Source organism: Triticum aestivum, chromosome 1A (genome assembly GCF_018294505.1).
Source record: "Triticum aestivum cultivar Chinese Spring chromosome 1A, IWGSC CS RefSeq v2.1, whole genome shotgun sequence".
In the NCBI taxonomy this organism is placed as follows: Eukaryota; Viridiplantae; Streptophyta; class Magnoliopsida; order Poales; family Poaceae; genus Triticum; species Triticum aestivum.
Window position 1 is genome coordinate 155,616,978 of NC_057794.1, and position 24,585 is coordinate 155,641,562.

Here is a 24,585-nt window from a genome sequence, read left to right on the forward strand (position 1 = left end):
TGATATATGGGATAGTAGTGTTTGATCTCCGGAAGGTTTCCAGAATTCACCGGAAGGGGTTCCGGATGTTTCCCGAAATGTTTGGGCACGAGAACACTTTATCTGGGCCAAAGAGGAAAGCCCACGAGGCTATTGGAAAGTGCAAAAGGAAGTTTTGCGGAGACCAGAGGCTAGACGCCAGGAACCCTGGCGTCTAGGGGGTAGACGCCGGGAACCCTGGCGTCTAGCCCTGGAGTCCGAGAAGGACTCTTGCCTTTCGGGTGAAACCGACTTTGAGGAGGCTTTTACTCCAAGTTTCGACCCCAGGGCTCAACATATAAATAGAGGGGTAGGGCTAGCACCAAAGACACATCAAGAAACACCAAGCCGTGTGCCGGCAACCCCGTCCCCTCTAGTTTATCCTCCGTCATAGTTTTTGTAGTGCTTAGGCGAAGCCCTGCGGAGATTGTTCTTCACCAACACCGTCACCACGCCGTCGTGCTGCCGGAACTCATCTACTACTTCACCCCTCTTGCTGGATCGAGAAGGCGAGGACGTCACTGAGCCGAACGTGTGCAGAACTCGGAGGTGTCGTGCTTCCGGTACTTGGATCAGTCGGACGTGAAGACGTACGACTACATCAACCGCGTTGATATAACGCTTCCGCGAACGGTCTATGAGGGTATGTAGACAACACTCTCCCCTCTCGTTGCTATGCATCACCATGATCTTGCGTGTGCGTAGGAATTTTTTTGAAATTACTACGTTCCCCAACAGTGGTATCAAAGCCTAGGTTTTATGCGTTGATGTTGTGCACGAGTAGAACACAAGTGAGGTGTGGACGATATAAGTCATACTGCTTACCAGCATGTCATACTTTGGTTCGGCGGTATTGTTGGATGAAGCGGCCCAGACCGACATTACGCGTACGCTTACGCGAGACCGGTTCTACCGACGTGCTTTGCACACAGGTGGCTGGCGGGTGTCAGTTTCTCCAACTTTAGTTGAACCAAGTGTGGCTACGCCCGGTCCTTGCGAAGGTTAAAACAGCACCAACTTGACAAACTATCATTGTGGTTTTGATGCGTAGGTAAGAACGGTTCTTGCTTAACCCATAGCAGCCACGTAAAACTTGCAACAACAAAGTAGAGGACGTCTAACTTGTTTTTGCAAGGCATGTTGTGATGTGATATGGTCAAGACATGATGCTAAATTTTATTGTATGAGATGATCATGTTTTGTAACCGAGTTATCGACAACTGGCAGGAGCCATATGGTTGTCGCTTTATTGTATGCAATGCAATTGCGCTGTAATTCTTTACTTTATCACTAAGCGGTAGCGATAGTCGTGGAAGCATAAGATTGGCGAGACAACAACGATGCTACGATGGAGATCAATGTGTCGCGCCGGTGACGATGGTGATCATGACGGTGCTTCGGAGATGGAGATCACAAGCACAAGATGATGATGACCATATCATATCACTTATATTGATTGCATGTGATGTTTATCTTTTATGCATCTTATCTTGCTTTGATTGACGGTAGCATTATAAGATGATCTCTCACTAAATTTCAAGATAAAAGTGTTCTCCCTGAGTATGCACCGTTGCCAAAGTTCGTCGTGCCCAGACACCACGTGATGATCGGGTGTGATAAGCTCTACGTCCATCTACAACGGGTGCAAGCCAGTTTTTGCACACGCAGAATACTCAGGTTAAACTTGACGAGCCTAGCATATGCAGATATGGCCTCGGAACACTGAGACCGAAATGTCGAGCGTGAATCATATAGTAGATATGATCAACATAGTGATGTTCACCATTGAAAACTACTCCATTTCACGTGATGATCGGTTATGGTTTAGTTGATTTGGATCACGTGATCACTTAGAAGATTAGAGGGATGTCTTTCTAAGTGGGAGTTCTTAGGTATGATTAATTGAACTTAAATTTATCATGAACTTAGTCCTGGTAGTATTAGCATATCTATGTTGTAGATCAATAGCTCGCGTTTAGCTCCCCTGTTTTATTTTTGATATGTTCCTAGAGAAAACTAAGTCGAAAGATGTTAGTAGCAATGATGCGGATTGGATCTGTGATCTGAGGTTTATCCTCATTGCTGCACAGAAGAATTATGTCCTTAATGCACCGCTAGGTGACAGGCCTATTGCAGGAGCAGATGCAGACGTCATGAACGTTTGGCTAGCTCAATATGATGACTACTTGATAGTTTAGTGCACCATGCTTAACAACTTAGAATTGGGACTTCAAAAACGTTTTGAACGTCATGGATCATATGGATGTTCCAGGAGTTGATGTTAATATTTCAAGCAAATACCCGAGTTGAGAAATATGAAGTCTCCAACAAGTTCTATAGCTAAAAGATGGAGGAGAATAGCTCAAGCAATGAGCATGTGTTCAGATTGTCTGGGTACTACAATCGCTTGAATCAAGTGGGAGTTAATCTTCCAGATAAAATAGTGATTGACAGAATTCTCTAGTCACCATCACCAAGTTAGTAGAACTTCGTGATGAACTATAGTATGCAAGGGATGACGAAAATGATTCCAGAGCTTTTCATGATGATGAAATCGATGAAGGTAGAAATCAAGAAAGAGCATCAAGTGTTGATGATTAACAAGACCACTAGTTTCAAGAAAAGGTCAAAGGAAAAGAAAGGGAACTTCAAGAAGAACGGCAAGCAAGTTGCTGCTCAAGTGAAGAAGCCCAAGTCTGGTCCTAAGCCTGAGACAAAGTGCTTCTACTGCAAAGGGACTAGTCACTGGAAGCGGAACTGCCCCAAGTATTTGGCGGATAAGAAGGATGGCAAAGTGAACAAAGGTATATTTGATATACATATTATTGATGTGTATTTTACTAGTGTTCGTAGCAACCCCTTGGTATTTGATACTGGTTCAGTTGCTAAGAGTAGTAACTCGGAATGGGAGTTGCAGAATGAACAGAGACTAGTTAAGGGTGAAGTGACGATGTGTGTTGGAAGTGGTTCCAAGATTGATATGATCATCATCGCACACTCCCTATACTTTCAGGATTAGTGTTGAACCTAAATAAATGTTATTTGGTGTTTGCGTTGAGCATAAATATGATTGGATCATGTTTGTTGCAACACAGTTATTCATGTAAGTTAGAGAATAATTGTTGTTCTGTTTACAGGAATAAAACCTTCTATGGTCATACACCCAATGAAAATGGTTTGTTGGATCTCGATCGTGGTGATACACGTTTTCATAATATTGAAGCCGAAAGATGCAACGTTAATAATGATAGTGCAACTTATTTGTGGCACTGCCGTTTAGGTCATATTGGTGTAAAGCGCATGAAGAAAATCCATGCCGATGGGCTTTTGGAATCACTTGATTATGAATCAGTTGATGCTTGCGAACCATGCCTCATGGGTAAGATGACTAAGATTCCGTTCTCCGGAACAATGGAGCGAGCAACAGATTTGTTGGAAATCATACATACTGATGTATGTGGTCCGATGAATATTGAGGCTCGCGGCAGGTATCATTATTTTCTGATCTTCACAGATGATTTAAGCAGATATGAGTATATCTACTTAATGAAACACAAGTATGAAACATTTGAAAAGTTCAAAGAATTTCAGAGTGAAGTGGAGAATCATCGTAACAAAAATAAAAGTTTCTACGATATGATCGTAGAAGTAAAATATTTGAGTTACGAGTTTGGTCTTCAATTAAAACAATGTGGAATATTTTCACAAAGTCATGCCACCTGGAACACCACAGCATAATGGTGTGTCCGAACGTCATAACCGTACTATTATTGGATATAGTGCAATATATGATGTTTCTTACCGATTAATCACTATAGTTTTGGGGTTATGCATTAGAGACAGCTGCATTCACGTTAAAAAGGGCACCATCTAAATCCATTGAGGCGACACCGTATGAACTGTGGTTTGGCAAGAAACCAAAGTTGTCGTTTCTTAAAGTTTGAGGTTGCAATGCTTATGTGGAAAAGTTTCAACCTGATAAGCTCAAACCCAAATCGAAGAAGTGCATCTTCATAGGATACCCAAAAGAAAATGTTGGGTACACCTTCTATCACAGATCCAAAGGCAAGTTATTCATTGCTGAGAATGGATCCTTTCTAGAGAAGGAGTTTCTCTCGAAATAAGTGAGTGGGAGGAAAGTAGAACTTGATGAGGTAACTGTACCTACTCCCTTATTGGAAAGTAGTTCATCACAGACATCTATTCCTGTGACTACTACACCAATTAGTGAGGAAGCTAATGATGATGATCATGTAACTTCAGATCAAGTTACTACCGAACCTCGTAGGTAAACCAGAGTGAGATCTGCACCAGAGTGGTACGGTAATCCTGTTTCGGAGGTCATGTTACTTGACCATGACGAGCCTACGAACTATGAGGAAGCGATGATGAGCCCAGATTCTGCGAAATGGCTTGAGGGCATGAAATCTGAGATGAGATCCATGTATGAGAACAAAGTATGGACTTTGATTGACTTGCCCATTGATTGGCGAGCCATTGAGATTAAATGGATCTTCAAGAGGAAGACGGATGTTGATAGTAGTGTTACTATCTACAAATCTAGAATTGTCGCAAAAAGGTTTTTGACAAGTTCAAGGTGTTGACTACGATGAGAGTTTCTCACTCGTATCTATGCTTAAGTCTGTCCGAATCATGTTAGCAATTGCCGCATTTTATGAAATCTGGCAAATGGATAAACAAAACTACATTCCTTAATGGATTTATTAAAGAAGAATTGTATATGATGCAACCAGAAGGGTTTTGTCAATCCTAAAGGTGCTAACAAAATATGCAAGCTCCAGCGATCCATCTATGGACTGGTGCAAGCATCTCGGAGTTGGAATATACGCTTTGATAAGTTGATCAAAGCATATAGTTTTATACAGACTTGCGGTGAAGCCTGTATTTACAAGAAAGTGAGTGGGAGCACTACAACATTTCTGATAAATATATGTGTATGACATATTGTTGATCGGAGATAATGTAGATTTATTCTGCAAAGCATAAAGGAATGTTTGAAAGGAGTTTTTCAAAGAAAGACCTCGGTGAAGCTGCTTACATATTGAGCATCAAGATCTATAGAGATAGATCAAGACGCTTGATAAGTTTTTCAATGAGTACATACCTTGACAAGATTTTGAAGTAGTTCAAAATGGAACAGTCAAAGAAGGAGTTCTTGCCTGTGTTACAAAGGTGTGAAGTTGAGTAAGACTCAAAACCCGACCACGATAGAAGATAGAGAGAGAATGAAAGTCATTCCCTATGCCTCAGCCATAGGTTCTATAAAGTATGCCATGCTGTGTACTAGACCTATTGTATACCCTGCCCTGAGTTTGGCAAGGGAGTACAATAGTGATCTAGGAGTAGATCACTGGACATTGGTCAAAATTATCCTTAGTGGAATAAGGATATGTTTCTTGATTATGGAGGTGACAAAAGGTTCGTCGTAAAAGGTTACGTCGATGCAAGTTTTGACACTGATCCAGATGACTCAAAGTCTCAATCTGGATACATATTGAAAGTGGGAGCAATTAGATAGAGTAGCTTAGTGAAGAGCATTGTTGACATAGAAATTTGCAAAATACATAACGGATCTGAATGTGAAAGACATGTTGACTAAGATTCTCTCACAAGCAAAACATGATCACACCTTAGTACTCTTTGGGTGTTAATCACATAGCGATGTGAACTAAATTACTGAATCTAGTAAACCCTTTGGGTGTTGGTCACATGGCGATGTGAACTATGGGTGTTAATCACATGATGATGTGAACTATCGATGTTAATCACATGGTGATGTGATCTAGATTATTGACTCTAGTGCAACTGGGAGACTGAAGGAAATATGCCCTAGAGGAAATAATAAAGTTATTATTTATTTCCTTATTTCATGATAAATGTTTATTATTAATGCTAGAATTGTATTAACCAGAAACATAATACATGTGTGAATACATAGACAAACAGAGTGTCACTAGTATGCCTCTACTTGACTAGCTCGTTGATCAAAGATGGTTAAGTTTCCTAACCATAGACATGAGTTGTCATTTGATTAACGGGATCACATCATTAGGAGAATGATGTGATTGACTTGACCTATTCCGTTAGCTTAGCACTTGATCGTTTAGTTTGTTGCTATTGCTTTCTTCATGACTTACACATGTTCCTATGACTATAAGATTATGCAACTCCCGTTTACCGGAGGAACACTTTGTGTGCCACCAAATGTCACAACGTAACTGGGTGATTATAAAGGTGCTCTACAGGTGTCTCCAAAGGTACTTGTTGGGTTGGCGTATTTCGAGATTAGGATTTGTCACTCCGATTGTCGGAGAGGTATCTCTGGGCCCACTCGGTAATGCACATCACTATAAGCCTGGCAAGCATTGCAACTAATGAGTTAGTTGCGGGATGATGTATTACGGAATGAGTAAAGAGACTTTCCGGTAACGAGATTGAACTAGGTATTGAGATACCGATGATCGAATCTCGGGAAAGTAACATACCGATGACAAAGGGAACAACGTATGTTGTTATGCGGTCTGACCAATATGGGCATCCAGGTCCCGCTATTGGTTATTGACCAAAGAGGTGTCTCGGTCATGTCTACATAGTTCTCGAACCCGTAGGGTCCGCACACTTAACGTTCGTTGATGATATAGTACTATATGAGTTATGTATGTTGATGATCGAATGTTGTTCAGAGTCCGGGATGAGATCACAGATATGACGAGGAACTCCGGAATGGTCCGGAGATAAAGTTTGATATATGGGATAGTAGTGTTTGATCTCCGGAAGGGTTTCAGAATTCACCGGAAGGGGTTCCGGATGTTTCCCGAAATGTTTGGGCACGAGAACACTTTATCTGGGCCAAAGGGGAAAGCCCACGAGGCTTTTGGAAAGTGCAAAAGGAAGTTTTGCGGAGACCAGAGGCTAGACGCCAGGAACCCTGGCGTCTAGGTGGTAGACGCCAGGAACCCTGGCGTCTAGCCCTGGAGTCCGAGAAGGACTCTTGCCTTTCGGGTGAAACCAACTTTGAGGAGGCTTTTACTCCAAGTTTTGACCCCAGGGCTCAACATATAAATAGAGGGGTAGGGCTAGCACCAAAGACACATCAAGAAACACCAAGCCGTGTGCGGGCAACCCCGTCCCCTCTAGTTTATCCTCCGTCATAGTTTTCGTAGTGCTTAGGCGAAGCCCTGCGGAGATTGTTCTTCACCAACACTGTCACCACGCCGTCGTGCTGCCGGAACTCATCTACTACTTCACCCCTCTTGCTGGATCGAGAAGACGAGGATGTCACCGAGCCGAACGTGTGCAGAACTCGGAGGTGTCGTGCTTTCGATACTTGGATCGGTCGGACGTGAAGATGTACAACTACATCAACCGCGTTGATATAACGCTTCCGCGAACGGTCTACGGGGGTACGTAGACAACACTCTCCCCTCTCGTTGCTATGCATCACCATGATCTTGCGTGTGCGTAGGAATTTTTTTGAAATTACTACGTTCCCCAATAGAACCTGGATGCCCATATTGGCTCCTTCATATTCTACAAAGATCTTTATCGGTCGAACCATTATGGCAACATACATAATTCCCTTTGTCCGTCGGTATGTTACTTGCCTGAGATTTGATCGTCGGTATCTTCATAGCTAGTTCAATCTCGTTATCGGCAAGTCTCTTTACTCGTTCCGTAATACATCACCTTGTTACTAACTCCTTAGTCATTTTCTTGCAAGCTTATGATGTGTATTACCGAGAGGGCCCAGAGATACCTCTCCAATACTCGGAGTGACAAATCCTAATCTCGATATATGCCAACTCAACAAGCACCTTCAGAGATACCTGTAGAGCATCGTTATGATCACCCAGTTACATTGTGATGTTTGATAGCACACAAGGTATTCCTTCGGTATCCGGGAGTTGCATAATCTCATAGTCGAATGAATATGTATTTGACATGAAGAAAGCAATATCTATAAACTAAATGATCAATATGCTAAGCTAACAGATGGGCCTTGTCCATCACATCATTCTCCTAATGATGTGATCCCGTTATCAAATGACAACACATGTCTATAGTTAGAAAACCTTAACCATCTTTGATTAACGAGCTAGTAAAGTAGAGGCTTACTAGGGACACGGTATTTGTTTATGCATTCACACATGTATTTAAGTTTCCGATCAATACAATTCTAGCACGAATAATAAACCTTTATCATGAATAAGGAAATATGAAATAACAACTTTATTATTTCCTCTAGGGCATATTTCCTTCAGTGATGGATGTAGCTCTAGCCCCAAAGACTAAAACCCCTTGGTTTATATACACACCAGTAGGGTTAGGTTACATGCGATCGGTTACAATAAAGGAAAGATCACGCTAAAACTTGACTTGGAGGGCACACCACGACTCCGAAGATCTCCTATCCAGTTACGGTTCCGCGCTCTATCACGCTAAATCTCGACTTGGAGGGCACACCACCAGTCCGGCCCATAAGCAATGGGCCAACGGCCCGGGGACCCCTTAATCCAGGACTCCCTCAGTAGCCCCTGAACTAGCCTGAAATGTCGGGGATTGTCTTCTAGCGTCTTCAAATCGCCGGCTTGCGAGGTGAGTTCTTCACCCTTCCTTGTACCGTCCGGAGTTGTGTTCTTTTTCTGTATACTATCCAGAATCCGGATTAACATTAAAGGCTTGCCGCCCAGCGCGGTCATGCTAATTCCGCACTTGTACCTGGCACGTTTCAACAATCCAGAGTCCAAGGACATCATTAGATCACGGTGGGTCCATCGGAGTTTAATGCTTACCTTGGGGCAAGGGCCAACTTTGACTGTCTTGCACCTTTTTAGAAGGCGAACGGCCCAATGCCACCTTTTTCGTAGACCCGTCCTTTCAGCTTTAGAACGAAATGCTTATTTATAGATCCAAAGGTGCGGGGGACTGCTGACCCATCCTCTTCGCAAAACCAGTAAGATATACATCAGGAATGTATCTACCCACAAATGGCGGAATATTCAATTTCAGTTTAGGGACTTGCTCATTATCTCGTACCTGAGGGGGTGGTGCAGCCCTACCGTTGTGATTGTAGGCATGTGGACGACTTGGTGTTGCTGGTGGTTGCACGTAATTCTGATTTGGAGCAACCTAATCCTCGTAATCACCCTTGTATTCGTTGTACTCCTCGATAGTAGCAGTAGGAGACGCAGAAGTAGCAGCAGGAGACACAAAAGCGTCATCAACAGTAGAAGTGGCACTAGAACGTTGGTGTTGGGCACTGGGAACATGCTTTGCTTGTCCTACTTGATCAGGAAAGCGACGTTATTCTTGTTGTTGCAGAGGTGCGAAAGGTGCAACCAGTGGTTGTGGTAGACACGCGAGCACTTCATTGAACTTAGCCTCCAACTTAGTGTTAATTGTCTTCTCAATGCCATCTAGCCTCTCCGTCGCTTTTCCAAAACTAATGGTCGTATTTATAGGGAGACGGAGGGGAATTTCGTCCTCCCTTGACAAGGTGGGACTAAATTATGTCCTAAGTCTTTTTTCATATTAATACGGACTCTAAAAACTTCCTATTAAGTGTATTTCGAAATTACATGGGCCTGGCCACCAAAAATAAGGTGGCGCGGCACCTACATTAAGCTATGGACGAAATTTATAAAAGGTCATGTTGTATATTTCGTTCATGTCCTTGTATGTCATCATGGTGGCTCCAAAGTGTTGAAAATTCCACTGAAAACTCTGTTCTTGTTCCCTTTGCATGCACCATCCTTTCCATGCTTGATCATGCTCCAATGTCCACCCTTCTTGTCCATGCTGAGCGCTTCATTTGTAAGAAAAACAAATGTATCCAATTAAGAAAATATTATATTTTCATGAACATTAGAGTCGTTACCAAGAAACGAAAGTACCTGGTAATTTAATTGGCGTGTGTGAGCTCTAGTAATAGTTCCAGTGTATGTATCAGCAAAGGTTGTGGGTGTAACGGTAGTAGTGATGATCTCATAACTCCGTTCTTACCTGGATGCCCTCCTGTTCATGATCTTCTTGAGCTCGTCCAACATGCTCGTGCCACTGGCGTCGACGCTGCCAACCGCTGCATCCAGAAAGAACAAGTTTTAGACATGCTCTGCTTGAGATACTTAGGTGTGGGCAAAAATTCAGACCAAGTTGTTGTAACTTAGCACTAATATCAAGGACGACGTATGCATGCCGGTCTCACCCTTGGAGATGGTCCGTTCGTCGTCGTCGTCGTCAATCCACCAGGGTGATCCTCTCGCGCATGTTGCCGGAGTTGGCGAAGTAGATGGGCGAGTCCATGCACAGTACGAGCATGTCGGACACAGTTCCCACCATCGTGTATTGGTCCATCTGCTGGTAGATGGTCGTGTCCGGCCCGTTGCCCATAACCGCGGTCCTTGGCCGCGCCATGAAGAGCAGCACCCGCAACACCGAGATGGGCACGACCACCACCTGCCCCATCTCGACTCTGCCGAAGATGGCGCCGAGGTAGGCTCCAGCGCAGACGTAGAAGTCCACCTTGTCGACGTGCCAAAGGAAATCACGGCACCATGGTAGGCCCCCACGTATGCAACGTGTCAGAGCCGTGGTAGGCCCTGCCGCGATGTTGAACAGCTCTGCTGGAGGGGTAGTCGTCGCCGCCGCTGCTCCCTGCGAGCAGCACCTCCGCCTCCCCCCCCCCAAAGGTTGTCGTGACCGTTTTCCCCGTGAGCAAGCAGCTCTCGCTGATGACTCATCGTCCTCCTTGAGCCCCGCCATCGGGTAGAGGATATGGTTTGGGCCGATAGAAATGAGACTGGAAGGGGATTTGGTTGGTATGAGAGTACAAGAAGGGGATCTGGTTGGTATGAGAGTGCAGACACTTTTTGGTCGAGTTAAAGAAAAAAAGGTTTGGGCGAACCACCCGTCGGGACGAATGAACTTAGGAGATGACGTGTTAACAAAACGAGTGTCAAGATTCGTGCAGCGCAAACGGACGGTGATTAAAGCATTCGGACCAAATTCCTTGAAAACGGACGTCCGGGCATGATCTTTTCCATTTTTCTTTTTAAAATTCTATCGTATAAATTCCTAAAAAAGGCCTTTAGATCCGGAGGAGCGGGAGGGGAATTTCTTGTCGTTCGCTGAAACTGTTTTTTTGTTTTTTTGCGATGCGCTCAAACTGTGACTGTACTTACACCAAAGAGGCAAAGGCCTTGATTTGATAGAGAGAAAAACTAGAGGGTTTCGTGCAAAGAACAAGCCCTACAGCAGTGCCGCTCCTTGGCTCTTTCACGTCGTTGGCTCTTTCATGGCACCCCTGTCGGATTAATACCCGATTAATAACCCAACCCGCCCCAGCTAATTCCATTGATTAACGAGGAAATGACAGAGCCAAGGAGCGGCGGTGTTGTGGTGGCGTGCACCCGTCGATCCCAGGCCGACTTTAATTAGCCACAGTTACTACCACCTGCTTCGCAACCCCCGCCACCATGAATGCGTGATCTGCTAGGCGGCTAGGGCTAGGCCGCTGCTGCTCACAGCCCCATCCATGCCTCTCTCTCTCGTCACCTCCCCAACCGTAAATTGAAAATGAAGTGAAGCGCCGTGGAGAAAACGAGGTCCAACATCGAGAGAACGCGGCAGCATAAATTCCAGCCGAGCAATGCCTCTGTTTCTCACTCTCTCTCTCTCTCTCCTTTTCTCTCCCAGCATTAATTATGGGGGGTTCCTGGGTAGCTAAGCTAAGCTGCCTGCCTTGCTCGGCTGCGCTGGAGGAGAGGAGTCGCGGGCATGTGCTTGCATCCATCTCGGAGTTGAAGAGAGGGAAAACCGACTAGGTGGTAGCGGAGAGGAAATGGGGGAGGGGAACGGGACGGCGTGGGCGGGGGCGCTGTCGCCGGCGGCGCGGTACGCTGAGACGGGAGGGGCGAGCTTGACATGGGAGAACCTGACGGCCGTGCTGCCCGGGTCCGGCGGCCGGCCGACCAAGAAGCTCTTGCAAGGGCTGTACGGCTACGCCGTGCCCGGCAGGATCGTCGCCATCATGGGGCCCTCCGGCTCCGGCAAGTCCACCCTCCTCGACTCCCTCTCTGGTATGCATCCCAATCTACATACTCTCCTCTGGATCCAGTTCTGGCACGTTTGTTCCAGCGGGTTTACCCTCTCCTTTCGGATTTCTTTTTGTTGTTGTAATAGTAGAAAATTAATAATTTCTGCGTTCGTTGCAGGGAGGCTGGCGAGGAATGTGCTCCAGACCGGCAAGGTGCTGCTCAACGGCAAGAAGAGGCGGCTCGACTTTGGCGCGGTGGTGAGTGTGAAAATTATAGTACAAGCCTAATTATACTCTTAACAGTGAGCTATTTCCTGCAACAAAACTTATCATGCGCTTCATTCCCATTTTCTTGATCAAGACGTCGTGTCAACAAAATGAAGCTTCAGTACCATGCTTACGATTTCTTTAATTTCTTCAAAACGTTTGTCTGACGAATTTGTCAGTCACCATGTTGAGTAGGAGTACTCCCTATGCACAAAGTGACCATAAGCACCTTTATTACCCCAGCTGAAAGGTTGGATAATCAGGGGTCAAGTTAAGTTCAGACTGATTTCAGACTGTATTGGCTAAGAGCAGCATGCATAACAGTAGTTGTAGTTACCGTTAAGCTCATACCGAGACAATCCGATCGCTGACTTTGTTATCTGACGTCTATGAGGGTGCTTGGATACAAGGGACTATTTTTAGTCTGACTAAAAATAGTCTCTTTTAGAGGCTAAAGTTCCAAGCACCCCTGACTAAAGAGAGGCTAGGACTAGTCTTGAGGCTAAAATCTTTTAGTCATGGGAAACCTACTAAAATATGTATTAGCTCTCTCTCTCCTCATTTAATTCCTCTCCTTAGTTCTGGATTGGAGGGTTTGGAGGATAATAAATGCTCAATAACTAGATTTTAGTCTCTTTAGTACTTGGATCCAAGCATGGGTGAGACTAGCAAGTTTTAGTCCCACTACTTTTAGTCATGGGACTAAAACGTATCCAAGCATGCTCTATGTATCCATTGCGGCAGGCATCGATCGATGCGGAGGCTGGGGGCATTCTTTCCTTTCCGTAAAAACTAACACCGGCTAAAAACCCGTCTTCCACGGAATGGCTCTTTTGATCCCCTCTAATTCTGATGGATCATATGGATGGTACCGAATGCAAGCCTTAGTTGGTAGCTAGGCTTTGGAACACATCAAGCCCTTCATGTGCCGGTTCATACTCCATAATTAGTCTTCTGGTGGTTAATTTCCCATCTGAATTCAGTTTTTAGATATGATTCCTTTTGACGACTCTACTTTAATTTCTATGGAACTTGAGGCACTATACTGCTTAGGAAAGTATCTTGGGCAGTTCAGAGTTGACATCTAATAATGATCTAAAATAGATCTTATCTCAACAAGCTATCACATTCTAAGGTAGAAATAATAATACGCATGCTTTTGAAATGCCACTGAACAGTGCCAAAAATAGCCTAAGTCCATTTCAGCTGAGTGTCTCAAGGTACTTTGTCAGACTGTTGCCACGGAACATGTACTACGAGAATGACACTGCCATTAAAAGCCCAACCGATTCTTGTTTCATGTTAAATAGGAGGATGCATTGTATTACAAAATGCAGTTGTCAATCCCTTTCAGTATGTCATATTACAAACTGCAGTTGTCAATCGCTTTCAGTTTGACATGCATGCCACACACTAATGGTATTAGTCAATGAAAATAATTAATGTGGAATAGACACTCTCCTCTTGTGTAAAATTTTGATTTGTGTAAGGCTGCAAATTGTAAATGGAATGCTTCTCTTCCAGGAAAAAGGAAGTGCAAATTTCAGATTCCGGTAAAATCCTTAACCATGCCAAACTTGTAAAATTTATCTAGTCATATGCTCCTGAAAATATAAAAAGTAAGTATGTGTTAAACAACCCAAAACTCATGTGCCCTATGCCGAACTCCCAAGATTTCAGTTCCACTCGGGTATTTAGCTCTCACAAAAAGTTGCCAGGGTTCAGATTCAGCTTCCAAACAACAAAACCATTTGCACATTAAGCTATTATTTAGTTTAGGCTAGTTTTTCATGCCCAAACCTCGGGTCCCACATTACGAGATGATACCTCCTTTTTGCAGCACCCTCTTGCCAGAAAGATGACCTCCTAGTCTTACCAAAATTTTCAATAGTTGTTTTGCGTATATAAGGAACATGGCCGTGTGGTAAATATGACTAACTGCAGTTTAAGTAGTTGTTGAGTGTTTAAGACCAATCAGTGTCAGAACATAAACCAAATGATTAAAAGAACTAATCAATACTGAAATTCTGATGCTACACGGCAGGTGTGGGTAGTGGGTACTGGATAGTAGCAATTTCAAGAACGATTATGTGTGGCGTATAGTTGTGAAATTAGTTATTCTAGTTTAACTCAGTACAATTTAATTCCTTCCTTTGCGGGGCAGTACATACAATCAATTTCACGACATAAAGCAGGTTCCATATGGAAGTAGTACGAATTATCACTGGATGGGGATAAGATTACACAATATATTAACATAAAAGGAGGATCCAGCTGAATCCGAAATACCCTTGAATGTTGTACTGAAAATACGAGCTACCAAATTTGTCTTAATAACTCCGATACCAGGAACCAAGATATAGTGAGCTCTCAAGTGTTTGACGTCGGTGGTGTGTACCTCGGTCTACAGGCGTACGTGACACAGGAGAACGTTCTGCTGGGCACGCTGACCGTCCGGGAGACGGTCACCTACTCGGCGCAGCTGCGGCTGCCGTCGAGCATGTCAAAGGCTGAGGTGCGCCGGGTGGTCGACGACACGCTGGACGAGATGGGCCTCCGGGAGTGCGCTGAGCGGCCCATCGGCACGTGGCACCTCCGGGGCATCAGCGGCGGCGAGAAGAAGCGGCTGTGTATCGCGCTGGAGATCCTCACCCGGCCGCGCCTCCTCTTCCTCGACGAGCCCACCAGCGGCCTTGACAGCGCCTCCGCCTTCTCCGTCATCGAGACGCTCCGCACACTCGCCATCGATGGCGGACGCACCATTGTCTCGTCGGTGCACCAGCCCAGCAGCGAGGTGTTCGCACTCTTCGACGATCTCTGCCTCCTCTCCAGCGGCGAGAGCGTCTACTTCGGGGACGCCAAGCTTGCACCACAGGTACTACTACTACAGTACTACATGTAAGGTCACACGAATCGCTTGCATGTGTTTTGTACGAGAACTTGCGCTCAAAAATACGGTTGCTTTTGTTTTTTGTCAGTTCTTTGCAGAAACCGGATTCCCCTGCCCAAGCCGGAGGAACCCATCCGACCACTTCCTCCGGTGCGTTAATTCGGACTTCGACGATGTCGCCACGGCCCTGAAAGGATCCATGAAGCTCCGAGCAGTATGAGCAAATTTAGGACTGGTTTTCCTTTTTAATGCAGTATGAGCAGCATGGTGACGTTTGGTACATGTTTTCTGATCGGGGTAAATGCATTTTTGTTTGAAGGAGGCAGATCTTGATCCCCTGTTGAAGTACTCGACTACGGAGATCAGAGAGCGGCTCGTGGATAAGTACCGGATCTCAGACTACGCCATGATGGTTAGGAACACGATACACGAGATAAGCAAAATAGTAAGCCACTCCCAAATTCCAAGCATCTTTCTGAAATTTCCTTCGATCTGAGTTTTTTTTTCTTCTTCTAAATTTTGATGTTGTTGCATTGGATTTGCAGGAGGGTGTGATGGAGGAGGCAGTGAAGGGCAGCCAAGCGACCTGGTGCAAGCAGCTGCGCACGCTGACCAAGCGCTCCTACATCAACATGTACCGTGACTTCGGCTACTACAGGCTGCGCATCATCATCTACGTCCTGATGGCCATCTGCCTCGGCACCATCTACTACGACGTCGGCAACGGCTACACCGCGATCCAGGCGCGCGCCTCGTGCGGCGGCTTCGTCTCCGGCTTCATGACGTTCATGTCCATCGGCGGCTTCCCCTCCTTCATCGAGGAGATGAAGGTCTTCTCCCTCGAGCGGCAGAACGGCCACTACGGCGTCGCCGCCTACATCATCTCCAACTTCCTCTCGTCCATGCCCTTCCTGTTGACCATGTCCTGGGCCAGCGCCTCCATCACATACTGGATGGTCAAGTTCCGGCCAGGATTCAGCTACTTCGCCTTCTTCGCCCTCAACCTCTATGGTGGCGTCTCCGTCATCGAGAGCCTCATGATGATCATCTCCGCCCTTGTGCCCAACTTCCTCATGGGGCTCATCCTTGGCGCCGGCGTCATTGTAATTCTGCAACCAATATTTTCTTCTTCTATATATGTATTTCATCACTTGGCACGTGCATTCTGGTGTCTGACAGGATCGATGCTTGCATTTTGCAGGGGATCATGATGCTGACGTCTGGATTCTTCCGGCTCCTTCCGGAACTTCCCAAGATTTTCTGGAAATACCCAGTGTCCTACATTGTCTACGGCTCTTGGGGTTTGAAGGTACAGCTTTTGATCGGTCAGCTGCAATGGATTATGCAAGTAAAATCCTACTAGCTAGCTTGCATCTGAAAAAATGAAACTCCATGGGCACTAGCACCCACGGTTTTATTGATATAGAAGAAGCATCCCTCATGAGAATTCCAGAAATTCGTCCCCGACGTGGATCGAACTCTGGTCGTTAGGTTTACAATCATGCGCCCCCAACCACTGGGCTATGCCCACGTCCTCTAGCTAGCTTGCATCTGAAACTGAAATCACTGCCTTGGCATGCAGGGTGCATACAAGAACGACCTGCTCGGGCTGGAGTTCGAGCCGATGACGCCGGGAGGCGAGAAGCTGACCGGCGAGTTCATCATCACCAACATGATGGGGCTGAGCGTCAGCTACTCCAAGTGGCTAGACCTAGCCATGATCTTCATCCTCCTCCTCGCCTACCGCATCACCTTCTTCTTTGTCCTCAAGGTCAAGGAGGCCGCCGCGCCCTACCTCCGCGTCGCCTACACGCGGTTCACCGTGAAGCGCCTTGAGCGGCGGGCGTCCTTCAGGGTGTCGCTGGCCATGACGTCCTTGTCCAAGCGGCACAACGCGCCGCACCCCATGGCCATGCAGGAGGGGCTCAACTCCCCCATGCAGCAGTACTGACTGGCCAATGTCAATGAGTACCAGGAGGAGCTGCCCCGGCAGTTGAGTTGATCATTACTATAGCAAGATGATAGCCGTCCGTGACATGCGTCTGTCACGATTACTTGTGTATGCGTTTCCACTTGTCAGTTTTGCTTGCAGGCTTGCGGCTTCGCTGGAAGCTTCAAGGTTCATAAACATACGGATGCATTCTTTAAAAGTTTGGTTTTACTGTAAGAAGTCGCCGCAACCAATACAGATACGAGATAATATTATGCCTCATTGTTTTGCTCGTTTGTTTTAGACTACCTACAATGAAAGTAACATGATAGTAATGTCACACATGTCTATAAAATAGATGATGTGGCAAGCAATAAACGAATAAAGACAAAAAAAGTGGTAACATATGAGTAACATCACACATATAAGGTAAGATGAGTCTATAGCCTAATAAATAAAATGTTGCATGTTATCACATATACTCCCTTTGTCCGGTGAAGAGTGTACATCTAGATATTTTAAGACAAATTATAGAGTCAAGTAAAAAATGCATTGAGAAGGTGCAAGTCACCATCTCTCTTCTCTTTAATTATTCAACTCCCAATGAGTTAAGTGCATGTAAAAATTAAAAAGATCATGTGTAGATTGTTATTGGTCTTGATTACCGTGTGATGAGAGACAAGAATTTTTTTTCTACTTTAAAATGCATTGGGAAAATAGTAGTACACATTTTTATGGACAAATTTAAAGCTAAACGTACACTTCTTATCGGACGGAGGGAGTATGTTACTCCTCACTGTAGAGGTAGTAACATACTCCCTTCGTCCACGAATAAGTGTACATCTAATTTTTGTTCTAAGTCAAAGTTTTAAAATTTGACCAACTTTATAAGGAAAAGTAGCAACATTTATGACACTAAATTAGTATCGCTAGATTCGTTTGAAATGTACTTTTATAATATACCAATTTGATGTCATATATACTACTACTTTTTTCTATAATATTGATCAAAACTTTAAAACTTTAATTTAGAACAAAAATTAGATGTACACTTATTCGTGAACGGAAAAAATAGACTAGTAACATATGAAAGTGGACTAAAAGCACTCGGCGAATCGCCCCCGCTCCCCTACTCTCTCGGGATCAGTGCCACTTTTCTTAAATGTTTTGTTAATGTGGGAATACAAGACCCGGCGTAGAATGAAACAGTTCATACCGGTGTTGGGCCATTTAATATATGTGTACCGCCCAACGGTGTAGTAAAGACCAGGGGCAGGCCTAATTAACTCTCTCCCGTCTGCTTCCTTACCACGAGCTGCACGGACTCCATTGCCAGATCCGAAAGAAGCAGGAACCTTGCGAAGCCCGCATTGTTCTTCTTCCCAACATCCCAAATCAAGTGAAGAGGAAAAGTAAGCGGGGAAGTTCGTACATGGTTCCTGGTAAGCCCCAAGCTGAAGCTATTCCTGTATAGTGAACAGAGATAGTTCCTCCACTAGATAGCTCCAAGTTGAGCGGAGTGGAGCAAGTTCATGGCTATATATCAAGCAGGGACTGGGCGCGGGGGGACGCCGACCATGTGCAAACCTAGGCCAATGACGCCGGCCATGGACCTAGCACGGCGTACATGACACTGTTGTTGTTGGTGAAGCGAAGCACATCCATGGCCAGCTTGACGACGACGGGGTTGACCAGGACGCGAACGACGGTCATGCTGAGTTTGACAACGAGACGACGAGGATGCGAGTGACGTACATGCGGCTCGAGGAAGCGGCCAGCTCATGTCGTGCTAGGAAGCGATGCAATGTCGCCGCTTCGCTGGCCGTGGTCACGCGGAACATGCAGTCGCCGCCCAAGGCAGGCGCGGTGTGCAAACACGATTGTTAGATTGTATTTACATGTGTATATTGTAACGTTGTATACCACCTCATTATATATATATGTGATAGGCCATCCCTAGAGGGTTGTGCCGGTTTTCCCCAAAGCCTATTGTCTTACATGGTATCACGCTAAGTTACGTCCGCTTCCGCCTAAAAACCCTAAACCGCCGCCGCCGCCGCCGCCACCGCCGCCGCCGCCGCCCCCGCCGTCGCCGTCGCCCGACTGCTATGACGTCCGCCGCTGCGTCCGGCTCCACCGTCACCGGTTTTCTGCCGGCCTCCCTCGCGGCACTTCTCTCGAGGCCGTTGGATGCCGCCTCTCTTCAGGCGCCGATCGGGACACGGAGCGTCGGCTCCCTCTTCGCACTCCCGCCGGCTGCTACTTCGCCCGGGCAGGCGCTTGTGGCCCACACCGCCGCCGCCCCGTCAACCGCGGCTGTCGCGCCCTCGGCCACTGCGCCGCTGGTGGCGGAGGACGTCGCGCTGGCAGGCTTCGCGGCGTCAACCGCGGCCATCGCGCCCTCTGTCACCGCGCCGGCTGCCCCTCTGACTGTCTCCACGGTGGTCTCACCTCAGCCAGTCTCCTCGATGGGATCGCAGCCGCCGCCGCCGTTTCACTTCGGCCATCTCATCACCATCAAGTTGTCGTCGGACAATTACATCTTCTGGCGCGCGCAGGTTCTTCCGCTTCTTGGGAGTCACTATCTGCTTGGCTATGTCGACGGCTCTCTCCCTTGCCCTCCTGCGCTGGTTGACAGCGTGCACGGTCCGGTCTATAATCCGGCTCACCGTGTCTGGACAGCGCAGGATCAGGCGAACCTCTCCTCCATCCAGGGGTCGCTCTCTCCGGCCGTTGCTGGGCTTGTTGTCTTCGCCAAGACGTCCCACGAGGCATGGACTATTCTTGAGCGCTCGTTTGCGGCACAGTCGCAGGCTCGTGTATCTGGGCTCCGTCGCCAACTTGGGGAGTGTCAGAAGCTTGACTCCACCGCCACTGAGTTCTACAACAAAGTCAAGAGTCTCGCCGACACGCTGGCCTCCATTGGACAGCCCCTCACCGACTCCGAGTTCAACTCGTTTATTGTCAATGGTCTTGATGAGGAGTATGACGCCCTAGTCGAGATCATCAATGAGAGGGGCAACTCCACGCCCATGCCAGCACACGAGGTCTTTTCATGCCTCCTGCTTACTGAGCAACGAGTCGAGACGCGCCGATCCAGGGGCAACGGCGCCCTCTCGGCAAACGCCGCCACCAAGGGTGGTCGCTCCTCTGCTTCATCCAGGGCTCCTTCGGGGCAGTCACCACCACCCGCCTCGGCCCCTCCTCCTACTGCGACGCTACCAGGGGCTGGCGGTCCACGTGTGTGCCAGCTTTGTGGTCGCGATGGGCACTGGGCCTCGAAGTGTCACAAGCGCTTCCAGCGGGGTTTTCTTGGTCTCGGCAATGACGGGAAGGATACACGCAACTTTGCTCGTCAGGTCGCCATGGCTGATCGTCCGCCGCCGCAGAAGCCACAGGGACACACTCAGTCCTACTCCATTGATCCCCACTGGTACATGGACTCTGGGGCGACAGAGCACCTGACCAGTGAGATGGGGAAGCTTCACACTCGTGAACCCTACCATGGCTCCGACAAGATCCACACCGCCAATGGAGCAGGTATGCACATCTCTCATATTGGTCAAGCATCACTTCTCACTAGACATGCCAATAGGAGTCTTCAAATTCGCAATGTTCTTCGAGTTCCATCTGTGACACGTAATCTTCTTTCAGTTCCTAAACTCACTCGTGATAATAATGTGCTTTGTGAATTTCATCCTTTTGATCTTTTTATTAAGGATCGGGGTACGAGGGACATTCTTCTTAGTGGGCGGCTCTGCCAAGGTCTCTATCGTCTGGAGCATCCTGGCGTCGCTCGTGTCTTCAGTGGAGTTCGGGTATCTCCGTCACAGTGGCATGCTCGTCTTGGTCACCCGGCCACACCTATTGTCCGGCATGTTTTGCGTCGTCATGAGCTTCCTAGTGTGTCTAGTAATAAAGATGTAGCAGTGTGTGATGCTTGTCAGCAGGGGAAGAGTCATCAACTTCCTTTTTCGGAGTCCAGTCGTGAGGTGAAACATCCTTTAGAACTTGTGTTTTCAGATGTATGGGGTCCTGCTCAGACTTCTGTTAGTGGTCATAATTACTATATCAGTTTTGTTGATGCTTACAGCCGCTTTACCTGGCTTTATCTTATCAAACGTAAATCTGATGTGTTTGACATTTTTGTTCAATTCCAAAAACATGTTGAACGCTTTCTCAAGCACAAAATTGTTCATGTTCAGTCGGACTGGGGTGGCGAGTATCGCAACCTCAACTCTTTCTTTCAGTCGCTTGGGATCACTCACCGTTTAGCATGTCCACATACACATCAGCAGAATGGTTCAGTAGAACGTAAGCATCGTCACATTGTTGAAGCTGGTCTGACTCTTTTGGCCCATGCATCTGTTCCGTTTCGTTTTTGGAGTGATGCTTTCACCACTGCATGTTTTCTCATCAATCGTACCCCCACTCGTGTTTTGAATATGAAGACTCCCATTGAAGTTCTCCTTAATGAACAACCGGACTACACCTTTCTCAAGGTGTTTGGGTGTGCTTGCTGGCCCCATCTCCGTCCATATAACAAGCGTAAGCTCGAGTTTCGTTCCAAGAAGTGTGTTTTTCTTGGTTATAGCTCTCTTCATAAAGGATACAAATGTCTTCATGTGCCCACTAATCGTGTCTACATCTCTCGGGATGTTGTGTTTGATGAGCATGTTTTTCCCTTTGCCAAACTCCCTGTGTCCACTACCGAGCCACCTGTCATGCATTCATCCTCTGTTGCTTCTGACCAATTTGATGATGTTGCATATTCTCCTTTATTGTTGCCTAATCATGGTGCAGGCACTGGTCGTGGGGCTCGTTTGGAGATTCTGGAAGTGCCATCTTCCTCTTCGTCGCCATCGCCTTCATCCTCGGCACCTTCTGTTGTGCATGAGGAGCACATGGCGCCCCTGCATGGCCTCGGTTTCCGTGCTCATGCACGGCCGATCGACGTCCTGGCCCGGTCGCCTCTGGCTTCTGGGCTGCCTTCGCCATCGTCGCGCCCTGCAACCCCGCCGACTGGGCCGGCCTCCTCGGCCCCCGTCTCGCCCAGGGCGTCGGGGCAGTCATCACCAGGCCTAGCCTCGCCCGCCCCTGCCTCGCCCAGGGTGTCTGGGCCCTTCTCACCAGGGCTGGCCTCGCCTGCTCTCGCCTCGCCAAGGCCGTCTGGACCGGTGTCACCGGAGCTGGCCTCGCCCACTCTCGGTTCGCCCATGGACTCTGAGCCCCTGTCGTCGGGCCAGTCTTCGCCATGCAGCCTGGAGTCATCTGTCCCGAGCTCGCCTGAGGTGATTCCTGCATCTCCGGCGACCGTTACGTCTCCGTCACCTTCGCCTCCGCCGGCTCCTGCTGCTGCTCTACGTCCACATACGCGTAGTCGGAGTGGCATTTTTCAGCCTAAGCAACGTCACGATGGCACAGTTGCTTGGTTAGCGGCGTGCATGTCTGCTGCTCTCGCAGATCCATCCTCTGAGCCACGCACGTATCAAGCTGCTATGCGCATTCCTCATTGGAGAGAGGCCATGGAGCAGGAGTATCAAGCGCTTCTTCGCAATCAGACATGGGCTCTTGTTCCTCCACAATCACGGGTAAATGTCATTGATTCCAAATGGGTTTTCAAAGTGAAGAGGCATTCTGATGGGTCCATTGAGCGCTATAAGGCTCGTCTGGTTGCTCGTGGTTTTCGACAACGTTTTGGACTTGACTATGAAGACACCTTCAGTCCAGTGGTCAAGCCTACTACCATCAGACTTCTTCTCTCTCTGGCTGTTACTCGAGGTTGGTTTCTTCGTCAGCTTGATGTTCAAAATGCTTTTCTTCATGGTGTCTTGACGGAGGAGGTTTACATGCGCCAGCCTCCGGGTTTCTCTGATCCGGATCGCCCTGATCATCTCTGTCGTCTGTCCAAGGCAATTTATGGTCTGAAGCAGGCTCCTCGTGCTTGGCATGCTCTTCTTGCAATGGCTCTTCGTGCTCATGGTTTTGCATCATCAACTGCTGACTCCTCATTGTTTCTTCTTCAAAGGCCTGAGGTTACTATGTACTTGTTGGTCTATGTAGATGATATCATTTTGGTCAGCTCCTCTCAGTCGGCTGCTACTGCGCTTGTTCGCTCACTTGGTGCTGATTTTGCGGTCAAGGACCTTGGGAAGCTTCATTACTTTCTTGGTGTGGAGGTTACTTCTCGTGCTGCTGGCCTTGTTATGACGCAGAAGAAGTACTCTCTGGATTTGTTGCAGCGAGCTGGGATGCTTAAGTGCAAACCGACGACTACACCCATGTCTACCACTGATAAGCTCAATGCTGTTGATGGTGTGCTTCTTTCTTCTTCTGATGCGACAGAGTGCAGGAGTATTGTTGGTGGGCTCCAGTACTTGACGATCACGCGACCAGACATTTCCTATGCTGTTAACCGAGTCTGCCAGTATCTGCAGTCACCCCGTGACACTCATTGGTCTGCTGTTAAGCGGATTTTGCGCTATATTCGTTTCACGGTGGCTCATGGTTTGCATATTCGGCCGTCTGACTCTGGTTGTCTTTCAGCATATTCTGATGCAGACTGGGCTGGCAATCCGGATGACAGGCGATCCATGGGGGGTTATGCTGTCTTCTTTGGCTCTAACCTGATTGCCTGGAGTGCTCGGAAACAGGCTACTGTCTCGCGTAGCAGTACTGAGGCTGAGTATAAGGCTGTGGCCAATGCCACATCAGAGATCATCTGGGTACAGTCCTTCCTTCAGGAGTTAAGTATACCCCAATCACAGCCTCCTGTTCTTTGGTGTGATAACATCGGTGCTACATACCTTTCTGCAAATCCGGTATTCCATGCCCGAACGAAACACATTGAAGTTGACTATCACTTTGTGCGTGAACGTGTCTCTCAGAAGCAACTACAGATCAAGTTTATTTCTTCCAAGGATCAACTTGCTGACATCTTCACCAAGCCATTGCCTTTGCCACAGTTTGAGACTTGCAGGCGCAATCTTACCCTTCTAGATTCATTAGAAAGTGGCTAAGATTGAGGGAGGGTGTTAGACTGTATTTACATGTGTATATTGTAACGTTGTATACCACCTCATTATATATATATGTGATAGGCCACCCCTAGAGGGTTGTGCCGGTTTCCCCCAAAGCCTATTGTCTTACAACGATGCACATAACGCGGCAAGAATAGACGGCGGCTACTTCGTCATGGATGGCATAGTCTTTCTCCTTGTTTTCTTCTCACACATTGTGGCTGGCCGCTAGAACGTCCAGGGCAAACATGGTGTCGCCGACAGTGGCTACGAAGAACGCGGCAAGCTCGGACGACAGCCAGGGTGGACATGGTCTTCCTAATTCCTCCGGATTTGTAACATGTCGCAAGCATAAGTGGGGAAGAAGGTGTAGCCATGTACGAACCGTAGAACAGGATTTAGGCGA

At 47.2% G+C, this 24,585-nt stretch overlaps 1 protein-coding gene across 1 annotated transcript; it reads left to right on the forward strand.

The window, feature by feature from the left end:
* Positions 1-11,456: 11,456 nt before the first annotated feature.
* LOC123041967 (ABC transporter G family member 12) lies at positions 11,457-17,449 on the forward strand. Its single transcript, XM_044464512.1, has 8 exons — positions 11,457-12,116; positions 12,252-12,331; positions 14,751-15,215; positions 15,319-15,444; positions 15,550-15,675; positions 15,776-16,333; positions 16,432-16,539; positions 16,813-17,449. The coding sequence occupies exons 1-8, from the start codon at positions 11,879-11,881 to the stop codon at positions 17,179-17,181; spliced, it is 2,070 nt and encodes a 689-aa protein (XP_044320447.1). The 5' UTR covers positions 11,457-11,878; the 3' UTR covers positions 17,182-17,449.
* The last annotated feature ends 7,136 nt before the right edge of the window (positions 17,450-24,585 follow it).

What these genes read in the sequence shown, in the direction of transcription:
- LOC123041967 (XM_044464512.1), top strand. Translation starts at nt 11,879, where the DNA reads ATGGGGGAGGGGAACGGGACGGCGTGGGCGGGGGCGCTGTCGCCGGCG. An exon ending in GGCTCGACTTTGGCGCGGTG is followed by an intron (nt 12,332 to 14,750) that starts GTGAGTGTGAAA and finishes CTCGGTCTACAG; the next exon opens with GCGTACGTGACACAGGAGAA. An exon ending in TACACGAGATAAGCAAAATA is followed by an intron (nt 15,676 to 15,775) that starts GTAAGCCACTCC and finishes TTGGATTTGCAG; the next exon opens with GAGGGTGTGATGGAGGAGGC.